Below are 16,285 nucleotides of genomic sequence, written 5' to 3' on the forward strand. Positions count from 1 at the left end.
ATTAGCAGCAGAGTCTAGAAAAAAAAGTCAAATTGAAAACTAGCAGAGCATGAGACAGCATTCCAGTCCAGGAAGGCACTTACTTAGATCCATGTGAAACATACCCTTAAGAATCTTGAATAAAGATGCTGTCCAGCGTTAGTACTCAGTAAAGTAAGCAGTCACAACTACCCTGGTTGACTCAGAAGGATTAGCATTTGCAGAGGGCAAGCATTTTCCTTAAGAAACTGCAGTCCTCATCTCCCCTATCACCACAACTTAGATCCAAAGATGATTTTAGTTTGAAAGCAATGGTGAAGCTCTGTAACTACGACAACACCTAGAGTACTGAAACCTGTTGGAAGGCACAAGGTCAGTTTTTATGTTTCACAGTCTTACTGACATCCAGTGCCCTGCAGACCCTCCTGCCCTGACCCCGTTCCTTCACAGATGCCTGAACTTACTTTCCCCACAGCAGTGATGTTGACTGTCTGCATGTCTGAAGAGCTTATAACTCATTACTCCTCCAAGCCAAAGACCAATTGAATATCAAGGATCTACTTCTTTTATTACTATCTATCTCATTTCTAGAGGAACTTAAATGACCCATTTTACCACTGTGAAGGAAAGGACTTGGCCCTGATTTGTGGTGGCTTTTGATCTCCTAAATTGGAATTACCAGCAGGTGAATTAGTTACTAGCAGAAAGCCATGAGAACTGACTCCGGTCATTTTGTTCTGCTTTTTCTCATCGTGGTTTTATACTACATGGCAGCAAAGAAACAAACAGAATAGTCTACCTGTAACTCTTTAGCTCCATCACAGTCTTAGAATTGAATCATAGAATGGTTTGGGTTGATTTTTTTTTTTTACTCAATATCTGTAGCACTTTTTTGTCTCATTTCATTTTGTTCTTGGGATGGAAATAGGTAATGCATGTGCCATACTACCACTCACAAGTCTGAGAAGAAGACAGTGCCGAGAGCAATTAGCTTATTAGCTTGACCCTTCTCTAATGCAGAGGTCCAGCCTGCAGCTCAGGCAGACACCTACATGCTGACTCCCTCTTGGCCACCCCAGCAATCCCTCTCTGGGAGCCAACAGCCTGGTTTTGCCATTTATGACCATTGGAGGTGCTTGGGCAGTAGATGATGGGCTTTCACTATTTCCTTATTTTGCAGACTGTTGCTGAGGATCCCCCATTATAATTTCAACATTGTGGTGATGGACAAGCACGGGATGGACAAGGAACGCTATCCTTTCCCAGCAACACCAGCTGAGCTCTTTGCACTTATTGACAATTTTCCCTTGAGAAAAGAAGAGATGAAACTACAAGCAGAAATTGGCCAGTCGTGTCCCTAATTCAGAATTGCAGGGCTTGCATTTGCCAGTGAATTTTTTATCCACATAATTCTTCCCTTGGTGCTACACAAAGCATGGCTTTTTAATCACTGATGTACAGATTTGTTGTGTGTATCATTATGTCTGTGTAGCTGCCCTGCATGGGCGTATGCATGATGCTTTTTTGTACTTTCAAAGCATATCTTTAGAGAAATGTGTATGTAGGATTACCACCTGATAGAACTTCTTGTACAGACATCCAAGAACTGAGGTACGTCTCCTGGGATTTATTTTGGATTTTTCATTCAGTGTAAAATTGAGGTTTCGTTCTTACGGTTTATAAGTCTTTTATTAATAAAATATTGTTTTGCAAACAAATAGTGCTCTAAAATTCCTCTCAGCTATAATGTTTAGCGATTAACTTAAAAGCTGGATCAAAATACTTTTCTGCCAACAATTAAAACCAGAGGTTGACGCCTGTGCTATGAGTGCACAGCAATCCCAGGGTGTCTTTTAATGGAATAGAATAAGGCTGGAAGAGATCTCTAAGACCGTTTATCTAGTCCAGCCATCGCTAACCATGTCCCTCAGTGCCACATCCGCATGGCTCTTGAACACCTCCAGGGACAGTGACTGCACCACCTCCCTGGGCAGCCTGTGCCACTGCCTCACTGCTCTTCCTGAGAAGAAATTCTCCCTAATACCCAACCTGAACCTCCCTGGTGCAACTTGAGGCCATTCCCTCTAGTCCTGTTCCTGTTAGCTGGGAGAAGTACAATCTCCACAACCTTCTTTCCAGTGGTTATAGAGTACCAGACCTATATGATAAGGTCTCCCCTGAGCCTCCTCCAGACTGAACAATCCCAGCTCCCTCAGCCGCTCACCATAAGACTTGTGTCTTACGTCAGATCCATTATAATAAGGTCCACCGCAGACACAAAGCATAAGCTGAAGGTGGTGTAAGTAACTGCTTTCAGCAGCACCAGAAGAAAACAGCTGATGGCAGGAGCATGGAAGTCATTGCCAGAAGGAATTTGATAACAGAACAATGAGCAACATAGCAAATGGGTGATAATTACTAAAGACCATATGCTCAACAGAAAGACATGCTCTTACCTGGAATATGTCTGCTTCTGGTGTTTCAGTAAGTTGGAGTAACAGATTTCTTTCCCTTTTCATCCTGGTGATGTTCCCCACAGGGGAAACTTCATTAAGGAGTCGTCATTTCCAGATCTGTGAAAATAGTTCTTTGCAACTCCTCACTTAACACAAAAATCACTGCTTAATGAAAAGTGTTAGGAGGCACTAGGGAAATATATATATATATATATATATATTGAAACCCCCAATCTTGCCCAATCTGCATTGTCCATGAAGAATACAAACCCCGAAGAAGTGAAAAGCGTGGGTTACAGCCTCAGACACTTGCTCAAAGGGTTAGGTGGGTAATCCCACATGCCTGAACAGCATCTCAGTGTCTGTGCTGCTCATTCAGAGCACGGCCCTTTTTATTTCAGATCAATGCGTGTTTGACTCTAAGGCAAAGTGTTCATTTTGACAGTAGGTAGCAAAAGCTAATGGTAGACTGAAGTGCAAGAGCACTGAAGTGAATGGAGAAGATGGGCTGCTTCTGAGATGGTGGGGAGCCTTACCAAACACCCAAGAGCAGGCATGAAAGCATGGCACAGCCAAGGCAAAGACTGCCTGCAGAGCTGATGCCAAAGGCAAAGAAGATCCGGATGCACGCTGCAGGTGGTCCTGCCAGGTTTGCGAGGGTGGGCACCTGAAGGACGAGGTAGCTTTTCTTTGAATGAGTTTTCCAAGTGTTTCCAAGATGCGAGGACAGCTTGGGTGACGAAATTACAGAAATAAACAACTTTTCTGTTCCAAACCTACCCAAACCAAAAAGTCATCCCAGATCAACTATAAAAGGAGCAAGGTGGGTAAGAGCCAGCATGCTGATGGATACAGCTGTTTCCTTTCCTGTTTGCAGAACACTGGTGGTTATGGAAACTAAGACGCAGCACGCCACATCACTTCATGCCTTAAGTGTCCCCTGCAGAACTGCCAGCACGAGGATGCATCTATGTACATACTGCTATGGCCACAGGTGCTTTGGCACGCCTGTACGCATAGCATGAACGCACAGGTGGACAGGTCATTTCACCACCCACTTTACTCAGTCAAAAAGCACATCAACTCATTTCCAATGATTTTTCAGATAAATAATAAATAAATCCAGCAGTCTGCTGGGTCTGATTGTTCTGTCCTATTTCTGCAGTTCCAATCTGCTGCTGCTCCATTTTAGGTGCAGAATCGTTGCATGCAGCCATCTTTCATGTCTGGGTAAATAAGAGTGGGGCTTGACGATTGCTGCAGCCAGGAAACTGATTGCAATCACCAGTCCACTAAAGGAAATTAAATTAAGTGGATGGAAGTGCATGAGTGATTGGATTACCAGTTATAGTTCTACACAAAACATCTGCTAAAATCCTGTGATTAGCAAAAGCTGCTCTTGATTAAATACATACGCTTTCTGGCATTTTCTATGGTACATTTTTGTGGGGAGGAATGGGAGACTGACAAACACCACGTGCCATCTCTGACTTGGAGTCAGATCAGCATGCAGGTACGGACTGCAGGTATGAGGCAGATTTGCCTTTTGGGAGAAGAATGTTTGAACGAGAGACTTAGTACTACTGGCTTTAGCCCAGCATTTCTGTGTCCAAATATATTCTAAATATTCAAATATATTCCAGTAATTCATCGTGTCAGCTTTTGGTTGTAGAAAAGAATCATGCTGTGTAAGCAAACATGTTGTGGAACACGATTCCACTTTTTAAAAATAAAAAATGATTTAAAAAAGCTTAACAGAAAATTTACCTACCTCCCTCACAATTGTGCAGGCTGGACTCTTCCTTGGACTTCCACTGTGGCTCTTCCTGGCATAGCTGCTAATCCTACCAACCGCTGCTGTCAAAAAGCAGATCCTGTTAAAAGCACAAATTGGGTGGGGAGGATTAGAAGCAGCACAACCTGCAGTCAGTCTCGTCCTTTCCTCTCCTGCCCCAGAAGTGACAGATCACAGCGGGCACACGACCATGGGCTGGAGGCATCTGCATCAGTCTGGAGATACGTCCTGGTTTTGAATGTGATCTCAACAAGCAAGTTTTTCTGTTCATTTCAGAAGAGAAAATGATTCATGTTTCTGTCACGCGGTATCTTTTGCAACTGCAATTTCTCAGGTGCCCCAAACAATTCTCTAAATGGCCTGAATTTCCCCCAAACCTACACAAGAATCTTCCCGTTTGATGAGAACAATCCCTGCCATCGCATACCCCATAACCACCTACACCTGCAGGGGGGAGATGAAAGTTGCACGTCCCCATTCCTGAAGTTCAGACCATCCCTTCTAGGAAAGCCTCACAGCTCTGATGACAGCACCCCTGACCCTGGCAGCCCCACGCTGAATGACTCCAGCGTGCTGTTTTGTTACAGCTCAGTACTTACCTGAGAGCCTGAGTCAGACTGCACAACCTAATTAAAGGAAAGAAAGGGTACAAGGTAACAAACCTGGGAAACTGCTACGCTCAGAGGAAGTGAAGAGACCTCAGCGCTGAGAGGTTAAGTAGAAGTGAGCAAGACTCAGTTCCAAGTATGAGTTAGAGAGAATATCAAAGAGGTCTTCTGCCTTTTATCCTAAGAAATCAGGACCATTAATTACAGAGAAGTTGCGTTTTGAATGTGCCTGGATTTTTCAGGTGGGCAGCACCTTGCACAAGGGTCAGGGAAGAGATCTTGAGATGGAGGGGAGGAACTGAATGCACAGTGTTAAGGCACAGATTAAATAACCCTCTAGCAGGGGAGAAAAGAACAGTGCATTTCTTGCTTTCTTAGATATAAAATGGGTATGATGCAAATGAAACAAAAATACGCATTAAAAATACGTAAGCTGTAAAACTGAAGACAAAAACAGCGAGAAGGACTATCAGTGCAGGCCCACCTCTAGCATTACTTCATTTACAGGCAGTGAATAACGAGTTTACCTCAGCGAGAGAATACTGGATATCACTAAAGGACATTTTTATAATGCATTTTATAAGAGACAGGGACACAGCAAACGTTCCATAATTTTAATTTTAAAAGGCAGAACAATACTCTTGACAACCACTGCAAATGTATCACCAGCCATTTTTGTCCACAAAACTGAACGTACAGTGCAAAATGTTCTGGGCAGGAAACGCTTCACGTGAACTTGGGCAGAACTTAACACACTGCAATGCCACTTACTGCTACTACTGTTCATATCCAGCAGAATAACCAAATAAATAGCGAGCAACAGATTTTTAATCAGAACAAAGGCGGTAAGAGGGATGTATGGCATTCCCAATTTGCTGCATCAAAGGACTACATCTGGCTTTAAGCAAACCCCAGTGATAAGAGCCACCCTCAAAAATACACACCCAACTCTCAAGAGCACTAGTGCAAAGCCATAGGTAGGTTATTGCCACAGAGCAGAATTGCTGACATAGCGATCCTACATAAAGGGCCGTGATGCAGCAAGGGTGAGTCGCAAAAGCAACCTAAGAACACCTATACAAGCAAATAGAGATTCACTTTCCAGTGTCAATATACACGGTATAATTAACACTGTCTTATTATCACTTATTATCAAACAGCATTTGCAAACATGAAATCACCAGGCAGGAAATTCACGGGACACAGTGGTAAGGCTCTGCGAGCATGACTCTCGGTGCCTCATGCCAAGGTAAAAAAAACATCTCTGCAAATTAAAGTCTGCATCCAATTTCGGATTTAATCACATGTTCTTACCATCATTTCTCTTAAGGTCCTCTAATGTTCATATTTCTACATATAAAAATAATTAAATAATAACCATCTTCAAAAACCGTATCAAAAGAAAAGTTTACAAAGTGCACGTACCATCTCTCAGGAGATGGCTATTTCTGTCATTGTTGAAAATCAATACTGGATGTTAGGAAAGGACAAATTCAGTTTTTACCTCACACAGATCAGAGTAAGCGGAGCTACCCCTTAACTACTGCACACTGCCTCCTTCTGGGTACCAGAGATTAATGTTGAGGTGGCACATGGAGTCATAGTTTGACAAACTGACAGAATCTTGAACAATAAACTGGTGGGGACTGCTGAACTGAAGGGAAGGATGGAGGGAAGAGATCCTGCAAAGATTCAGGTATAACCCTTACTGTCCTATGTGAACTCACAGACTAGACAGCCATGAAAACAGGACTCAGACTTTATTTTCATCGACTCTATAGCAAACTGCAAGCTTTACATGCCTGAAGTTGGCCAATGCGCTCTTGTGAAGTCAAAACAATGCCAGCCTCTATGCAACCCTAATGTTACCCCACTTTATCAATTAGCACCAGTTGATGCTCAACAGCTGCTCTGCTGTTGCAGTTTAGTTCATGTTTTGCAGAATACAACTTCATCTACTTGTATCGCACAGGGCCTAACCAGGAAGGAAAAGAAAATAAAAAACAATACTTCAAAATACTTATTCTCCATCTCTGGAGGTACCAAAGAGACATGAATGTGGCACGAAGAGGCATGGTTTAGCGATAGAAGATCAGGATAATGGTTGGACTTGTGATGATCTTTGAAGGTCTTTTCCAACCTCCGTAATTCCATGATTTATGCTACCCTAGCAAAATCTCTATTGGAAGAGACACAGAACAGTAAGTTTCCAATCTAATGCACTGTGATCAAAGCATACTCACTATCCCACTGCCTTCTCTCACAAACCAACTGTTGAGCATCCAGCTGGGAGAGAAAGGTCAAAACGTGGTCTCTAAAAGGCATTTAAGGTAGGAAACAGCACTTGGATTAGCAGAGGAAGATGGTAATGTGATGGAGATGGAGGAGAAGGAGAGGCTATCAGAACCGATTTTAGCATCTAAACACGCAAGCAAGATCACTGACTTTTAGAGTCCTGAAGTCCCCATGCAAGTAATAAGTAGAGTAGAGAAGCTTCCAGAGAACAGGTCTGAATAATCAAGCCTGATGGCAGGGCTTGGAAGCCCTCAGCATCAGCTCTTCCTGATGGATACTGGCAATAACCACACTGTCTAGGGATGTATTTACTGTCTTCACTTGAAGTTTTACAGCCCACGTTGTACTCTTATTTTGCCTTAATGGGTCAAACCCTCAGAATCTAGTATCAAGGGGGGAAAGACAGTGATGAAAGCCCTGTAGTTACACCACTAGTAGAATGCATCGTGTTTCACATTTTCAAAAACCACTGTAGAGAAAATTTCTCCTCCACTGAAGCATCTTTAGTTATTCAAGTCTGTATGGGGAAATATTTTTAAAATATCAGCTCTCCTGTGTCTGATTACTCAAGATCGGAATTTATGAATCAAGTGTTAGAACTGACTCTTTACTCCTAAAAATTAGTCTTAAATGAACCATCCAAGCACCTTCGATACCACAAACATATATAAACATAGAAGGCTTTAGCCTGGCTCCTGGCTTTCCATATTTCTGTTCAGCATAGTAAAGCATGGTACGTGATGACACACAGTTATAGGCCATTTGCTCCAACATCTCGGAAGCAAGAAATCACATCTGCAGTTAATCATCTCGTGCTTTTTCTAAACAGTAAATCATTTTTGCAAAGGAAGAGAACAAGGATATAACAGAGATAATTAAATGTGACATTTTCCACAAATCAAGTGCCTTCTACAAACCTGCTGATAACATCACAGAACAGCCAAATTACTCCAGTGTCTATACTGATGATCATCATCTCTCTGAGGCTCATCTGAGGCAGATTATGATATGCATTGTACGCTACCATAATGCAGAATCACCACTGCTAACCTAGGAGTTAATTTCACTGCACTACTCCAAATCCCATCAATGGCCAACAACACTCACTGCTTTGGCTGAATTAAATTCCCAGTTGAAATTGTTTCTCTTATACACTGAACTGCAGGTGACATCTAGAGACTATTCATAGCCTGGCCTATGCTTTTAGATGCAGGTTCAGAGTAGTATTTTGGCCCTTCCAAAAGCTATATGAGACAGGTGATGCTTTCCAGATGAGTATATTTATCTCCCACTCTAACATAGGACCTAAAAATGGGACAAATGTGGGCAGAAGCTGAAGTAATATAGCATAGACTTCTTCCATTCAAAGCAAGACTAGATTTAGTTACAACGCTAACACTTCGAAGGTTAGAAAATACCCTTCAAAATTGTGAAAATGCTTATACTCCATTTTTAGTAAAAGGTTTAGTTCCGTTCCCAATTATTTTAAGGTTTTCAATTTGGTGAGAGAAAAAGGTTTCAATTTTGGGGCCCAACTTCGTAGATTTATTGTGTCACTATTTTCCTAGTTCTGACACCAAAATGAAACAAAAACAACCCATCAGACTGCCCACTGTTCCCCTTTAACCCCACCTGGAATTTTATCCTGAAGAATCACTGTCTTAATCAGATTTATCTTCTTAAATCAACTTCCAGCAAGTGAAAAATCAAGCTTGTTCCCCCACATCAGCTGGCTTGTGGAGAAATAAATAAAAGGTAGCTTTGGTGCCAAAGGTAAGGTTTGATTTCCCTTTGGGGATGCAGATACAAAAAAAAAAAAATCTAATATTGAAAGAAAGACTATAATGATAAAAGGAAGATCATAAAATGTGTGTGCTTTATATTTGTGCTCTGCTTTATTGGCTCACAGCATCTGCAGCATAAGATGAAAAGCAGACTATACCTGCACTAAGCTTGCTTCACTGCCCAGTTTGAACAGGACTGCAGATAGAAATGAAGAACAGATGAAGGAAAATGAAGTTGGTTTTCTTGAACAACTACTGACATTTGATTCCCAGCATGGGATTCCTAAATACAAACTCTATTTTTAAAGTCAACTTGGTAATTTCTGAAAATTAGGGGTCTCAAACTGAGAAAAAACATTACTTCCAGTGACTGCTTAAATTCATATCAGAATTTTAATAGAAAGTATTTATAATCAGATTGTTTTTTATTAAAACTGAGATTATATTTTTAACAAAAAATATACAAAAACAAATTTATCTGATAATATTAGTATTTTTAAAGACCTCTTGCAAACTGCCCTGCAGTTTCAAGCCCCTCAAAACCAGTATAATTTATTTTTGGGGGGGGTGGTAGGGTGGGAAGATGGAGTAGCGGGAAGGAATGGACATTAAATGTTAAGGTTTTGGATTCAGCTCAAAAAAAACCACTTAGGTGACTAACACCAGGACCGCTACAGATGAAAAATTTTTAACCTATACTTAGCTGTCAGTTCTCCATTTAGTTCAATCTAGATTTCCTGCAACTTTTACATTGTGAGGAACAGCATTTCTCTCTCTCTCACAAATTGGATTTTATGGCCTTTATTCTTCACAGAAATCTTTGAATACTGCTGTTTTGACCTACAGGAAAAGATACGTCCTCTGAAAGCTTTTTTTTCCCCTCGGTATTTTATGTAAGGATTATGGTTCTAAATATTCAAATTTGTTTCCTTAGTACAACTATGATATTGCTTCCAAAATAAGATATTTGGGGAAAAATAAATAAGGAGTAAGTATAGCTATAGATTAATTTCAAATAGTTCAGACAGGAAGCTATGTTCCAATTCTGAAAGACTCAAAGGAAATGTTGTTCCTTCAGTTTACTTGTCCTCCTTTGTTTCACACCCTGAGCAATTACAAGCCACGCAATTGTATTATTATACAATCTTGCAAACAGTCATCCTTCTGTCCTTGAAAAAGATTATAATTCTATCTTATTATGTTAATACTACTGTTTATAATGCTGCGGTAACCCACGATGATACAAAACAGCATCTCTTCACGTACAACGTTGCAAGTCCTCAGAGAATGGCAGATCTAAGCAGGTATAAAGATCACTTTAGGAAACCAAATGGCAAAAGTACTCTTAAACACTTGTGGTTAGTAAGATTAATGACTGAATTGGCCAAAATCCACTCTTATTAAATCTACTGCTAACTTATGGAGGAAAATTGAGGAGAAAAATCCTGCTCTGTTTAATAAGTAACATGCACGAGCACACTTCAGCAGGATCCCAGCCCATTCTGAAAAAAATTCCACAGTTGTGCAAAGCATTCTGAAATGTGCATTAATCCCGTCACTTCACTACACACTCTGTTGAGTCAAGGTCTTAGCTAACTATTGCCCCAAACCAGTATATGTCTCACCTCACTGACTCATCAGGTGAGACAGGCATGTAAATATATTCCTTCTGTTCAATGACATTGAAAGATCTTAGATAGAGCTGTCAACTGAAATGAAAAACGTGGTAATACCACACAGTTCTGGGAAGTCTTTAGGATTTGTTATGATTTATTTTCGTTAGAGATCTTTGATCACACTGAGCCAAGTCTACCTTTTATACAGTGCACTAAACAACCAAGAGAATGCCCAAACACCAGCACTCTATACCCCTTCATCTGCTGACTACTGAGCAGCTGGCCAGCCAACTGGCCTTCCTTAGTGAGCTACTTGGTTCCACTCCTGCCATCCTGCACAGTGCACCGCCCAACAAGCAAACATGAAAAATAAACATTAGCCTTCCAAACATTATGGCTTACTGTCTTCCAAATAACAAAGCACAGACTCATTCTGAATCTGCATGTATTGAATCACTCCTGTCTTCTAGGCCATCTTTGACCCAGAAGTAGATACGTACTACACACTTACTTCCTAAATGGCTACTTAGAGAATTTCCTCACTCCATGTCCCCCACCAGCAGTGTTCATCAGCTGTACACCACCAGTCACCAGAAGGGACAAAGAAAGCCAGTCCGATCGATCTCTGTAGAGGGTCATGTTCTCAAAGGTTTCAGGAGAAACATAATCTGTTCAAAAAGTCTGGGTTAAAAATTCATGCATGAAAGTGCAGAATGCATTAAATTTCACATGAAGCCTTAATATCCAAGGCAAAGAGTACAACCCTTACCCATTTTTCAAATGGGCAAACTGACAAGAGCTGAACACAACTGAAATAAGTACTTGTGCTACCCCTCAGTAGTAGAGAGTCTTTCAGAGTCTGCGTTTTCCCATGCTGGATCTCAACATTAATATCCCCTCCACAGAAGTTCCAGGACTGTCAATCATCTTCTGCCAGAGGTGCTGCTCTTCTCCTTGAGAGTCCATCCAGTCAACCTCCTTGCCATTACTTACACCTGGAAATTGCAAAAACATTACACATTTTGGCACAGTTAGTAAGCAGTTACTTAATATCACTGTTCATTCACTCCAACAGCCTATAGAAAGATGGCAAGCACGTTACTGTACTGCCTGTACAGGGAGCTACTTCTGGAAAGCACCATTAGAAGCGCAACTGAGCACCACGTTTTTGTGCCTCACTCAATGAAGGAGAGAACTAAATCATCTAGAGACGACATGTTGCCTCCTCTCCCCTTCTGATTACCCAAAACTTCAGTATAATTCCAATACACTCAGTAATATTTCTATACTTCATATATATGATTCACTTAGGCTGGTAAAGAAGGAGAGCAGAATAAGAGAAGGAATCATCAATAAGATGGGACCTTACCACTTCCAGTACTCAAACGAACTCCTCCCAGAAAAATATTACTGGAAAGCGACTCCTTGTCCCATACAGTCAATTCTAGGCAGACATTATGTATATCCCTGAAATTCAAGCCACTGAAAGCAAATGTATGATTCCACTGGGGGTTCACATTCTTCTTTATTATGGGAGTCTTGTGTTTTGTAGCTTTGCTGTCATCTGGGAGTAGGTACCTGAGAGATACAGAAAAGGAAAGCTGAATACGTAGATAGGATGTCTCATGATACTCACATAGAATTACAATCACATACAGGCTTGAATAAGATCGGAAACCCATTTTCCACTGTAATTAAATTAAGTATACACCAAAAGTACATACGTTGGTTCCATTTGTGCTCCATTTGGTCTTATAGTTACAATTTCAGTTTTCACCATCAGAAAATGAAATCACGTCTCCTTGTCCCATGCCCTTATTTTTATTTTTTTTATAATAATACTTTTTATTTCCATGTGACTACATACAGTCATTAAAATGTTGGCTAGAAGGGGAGGACGGATGAGGTGGCTTCACAGAGGCCCTCCTGAAGCAGAAGAGAAGGTCTTCCCGAATGAAACAGAAACGACTGACAAAGAAGGAACTTCAGAAGTTTATCACCTATACCTATGGCCTTACTGAGGGAAGAAACACCAATACTGTGAAGTCTGAAATGCATTTCACATTTTATTTTTAGTGAAGAATTCCTTTAGTGAAAACAAGCAGTGCAGATCAGACTACTGCAGTACCTCTACTGGCTTGTGGCAGCTTGACACATCACAGATGACCAGTCAGTAGTCCAAGGTAAACAGAGGCCTGTTCCACCACACTGAATAATCCATGTCAGCAAGAGCTGACACCACTAACTAAAAATACATCACAGAATTATTGGCCACACATTGCTACTGCTAATGTAAAATGGCTTTGACAACATTTTCTCCCTGAGATCTGCTACAGGCTCCAAGTGGATACAAGCCATAATGGGATCAAACAGTCTATTTTTCTGTAAAATGAACTATACCAGGAAAACAGATGGCATTGGAGAACAAATGCTGATGAAGAATAGCTCAAACTTTTTCAATATGAAGTGTATGAGCTTAGTGACAGTTCAAATCAGACTCAGCTCTTCCAAGGAATCAAGGGCAGGATTTTTTTGTATGGACACTTGAAGAAACAAGACTCAAATAATCACTAGTGAACTATAGCATATCTAAAATTTAGGAATTCCAAAAGCTACCATTGAGATCAAAAACTGGCAAAGAAAAATGTTTTAAGCTATCCATTATTTCCTTAGTTTACTGACAATCCAATATAATGAGACATGTATCATGAGACGTTTAATGAGACATTATGCTCATTTTATTCAACTGCAAGTACATCCTGTATGTAGCATTTTCTATATAGTCTGAATTTTGATTGCCCAACAAAAATAATGCTTACTGAATAAAAAGGTTGTGTCGGAAGTAATGCCTCCTATTTGTTTCCATGGAAACTACAACATAGACAGAGAGTACAATAACGCTACATGACAGAGCAAATTCTCAGCTACTCTCTTAAAAAAGAGTATTGTTTTGATTTGCTGGAAATGTAATGGCCACTGTCAGATCAGGTATCATCTCCAGTGCGTGAACCCCACTTTCCATGTTCTTACCTCCAAGAGCGATGAACGTTCCCCTACTTCTCTCTGCTGACTCAGTGGAAGTGGTTTATTTTACCAAACTTTATATTCTCTATTCTTTAACAGTGTGCTCATTAGCACAATGGATTTGCTTTAATGGAGTAAGCTATATGGATTACATACTGTTTCTTGACTGAGTCTAGATAGGCTGGTATTTAAGCACTGGGACAACTGAGACCTCTCTGGCCTTATCCAACAGCATCCTTCACCATCATACCATTTCAAAGTGCCAGTTGCTTTTCAGCAATGACATTCACAAACACTTATACAGATATACTGGAAAAAAAAAAAGTCAGTCAAAATACTATCTAGTGCAGCCATTAAATAATAGGGAAGAAAAAGCCACTGACCCTTTTACAAATGTGTCTGATGTGCCTCCTGATTTCACTGCTGTTAAATTCTTAGCTTCTTTGATGAGGACTTCTAATATACCTCCAGATGGCAGGTGATTCTCTCCCTTTTTTCCTTTTTTAAAACTCTTCTTTCCTACACACACAAAAGAGTTGCAATATCATCATCATCATCAGAAACCATACACTACAAAACTGTTTTGGAAACGTTAAGTTCTCATGGCTGGATTCTTTTGCTTATTTCCTTCAATGGGATTAAAGCATTTCTTATAGCAGATTCTCATTCTCTAAGGCTATAGAAACTGAAAAGGCAGGGGCAGAGCATCTTATGTGAGGGCCTTCCTGAATATAATTATTCATGGATTACCATGCTGAACAGAAGGAACTGCATGTCCCGTAAGTCGTACCCTCTTTTCAGAATCCAGTTCCAGCACTGACCTTATGGAAGCCAAACACCACAAACCAAGAAAAAAAAAATATTTCCCAAGTTTTAAATGGAGAAATATATGGCGTGCATTCCTGTTGTACGGATACAGTGTTCCTCACAGACTGCGAGGAAGGACATGTGTGCTCACTGACACGCTACTGCATTTCAACAGCAACATGAGGACACATGTACTTGCTTCTACTGTGGATTCTAAGGGGTCTATCAGCATGGATCACTCACACTGATTAGGACTGGAAACATAAAGAAAAAAAGAATAGGAATGATGTTGAAGTGTTACTAATTAAAAACAAGCGCAAACAGTACATCCACACTTTTCAGACAGCAATTAGCTTTCAGGGAGAAAACTTTGGGATTGCTACAAACAGGAAAAGTTATTTGTCAAGAAAAGAAAAAAAAAACAAAAAAGAAAAAATATCTAATATGTCTATCAAATCCTAATCTTAAACAGCCGAACTGTCTCTAAGGAAGAACTCCTGGACTACCTGTAGCCTGCATCAAAAAGATAGGCAACGTTATGGACAATTAAGCAAGAACTAAGGGAAGTCTATTACTCTGATCAGCTACAGCACTACGTACAACTTGTTGAACAAAGAACACAAGGACTACAGTTCAGATTTGTGTGTATGTGGCTGTCCCTGGTCACCCTGTCTGATGTCTTAGCCTTTTTTAATTAGGACACAGCCACACATCAATACTTTACTGTGCACATTGCTCTTTCCCTTCCCTCTCCTTAAGTCCAGTATAACACAAGAGGACGGAGGAGAAATTTACTCGTGGCTCAAAATTTCCACAGATAAAGACAAATTATATACTTAAGCCTGATTTAAATCTTAGCAAATTTCATGACTTCATACTAGCTGAGGATTTTTAATACTCAGAGGGATGTTATTGTAAACTGTCACTGATGATTGTTTTACCTTGAAACTGTCCTAGAGGAAGCATCAAGTTTATCTCTGGGGGAATGTAACGTAAAACAACTGTCAGTTCTCCTTTGTATTGAAGCCCGACATCTGTTGCAATCTCCACCTGAATGCAAAAAATAAGTGAATAAATAAATAAATAGCCCCAAACATAAATCCAGCTAAAGCTAATCATTCTCTTTCACAGTTTGATTTTAATTTTGTTGTACCAATAGTGTTTGAAATGCTTCTTAAATAAATCAAGGTCACATGGTAGTAGATGCCATACAGTGAACATACACAGGAAAGAGAGATACCTAGTATGAATAAGTGAAACTAAGAGAAAACTCAGACTCATTTATTAAGACATAAACTGTAGCTAATTTAAGACGACGTTCTGATGCCCTTACTTATCCCAATGAGGTTTTTAATCCATAGTAGGTTTCACGCATTTCAGAAGAGTCACTCTTGAGTCACTCCTGGAATAGAGGTGTGGGGAACCACGGCAGGGGCAGAGAACAGAGTCCAGCTCTCCAATAGAAGACTGTGAAAACTAAGGTTATCCCCAGTGTCCTTTTCCACCCAGATATTATTTCAGCATCTATTTATCTTAAAACGCTTGATCTTGCCTAAGAAGAACACATCCAATACACTGATGCCAGTGTACAGTGTCTGATGCCAGTTGCTACAGCAGAGGACAAAAGAAAACCTGTAGTAAATGATGGTGTGTAATTTTAACAATGGGAAATCATCATTTAAATTTTATCAGTAAGGCAGCTCATTTAAGGTCTAAACTATGTAGGTTTTTGATCAATTTCCCATAAAGGCCACAAGGATTATTTTTTCTGTTATACTGGTGGACAAATGATGGCATAAATTCTTACATGAGGAATAGTTTGCCAACCTTCCCTACATACAATGTGGCTCCAGACTCTGCCTCTCTCTTTCAACACGGAACTATTTTCTCTTCTTTTTCTGATTTAATCATGTTCCTCTTG

General features: G+C 40.3%; 2 protein-coding genes across 11 annotated transcripts in view; one reads left to right on the top strand and one right to left on the bottom strand.

The window, feature by feature from the left end:
- SRPX (sushi repeat containing protein, X-linked) overlaps positions 1-1,697 on the top strand; it is a 43,942-nt gene extending 42,245 nt beyond the window's left edge. For all 4 annotated transcript variants that reach the window (XM_021407885.1, XM_021407892.1, XM_021407897.1 and 1 more), the window contains one exon: positions 1,160-1,697. In XM_021407885.1, coding sequence (XP_021263560.1) covers positions 1,160-1,340 — 181 coding nt within the window. In that variant the 3' untranslated portion in view covers positions 1,341-1,697. The remainder of the gene's footprint in view (positions 1-1,159) is intronic.
- The window catches only part of SYTL5 (synaptotagmin like 5), a 78,878-nt gene continuing 68,031 nt past the window's right edge, over positions 5,439-16,285 (bottom strand). For all 7 annotated transcript variants that reach the window (XM_021407821.1, XM_021407831.1, XM_021407862.1 and 4 more), the window contains 4 exons: positions 15,306-15,414; positions 13,941-14,076; positions 11,903-12,111; positions 5,439-11,528 (listed from right to left, as the gene is read on the bottom strand). In XM_021407821.1, coding sequence (XP_021263496.1) covers positions 11,386-11,528; positions 11,903-12,111; positions 13,941-14,076; positions 15,306-15,414 — 597 coding nt within the window. In that variant the 3' untranslated portion in view covers positions 5,439-11,385. The remainder of the gene's footprint in view (positions 11,529-11,902; positions 12,112-13,940; positions 14,077-15,305; positions 15,415-16,285) is intronic.

This window comes from Numida meleagris, chromosome 1 (genome assembly GCF_002078875.1).
Source record: "Numida meleagris isolate 19003 breed g44 Domestic line chromosome 1, NumMel1.0, whole genome shotgun sequence".
Classification (NCBI taxonomy): Eukaryota; Metazoa; Chordata; class Aves; order Galliformes; family Numididae; genus Numida; species Numida meleagris.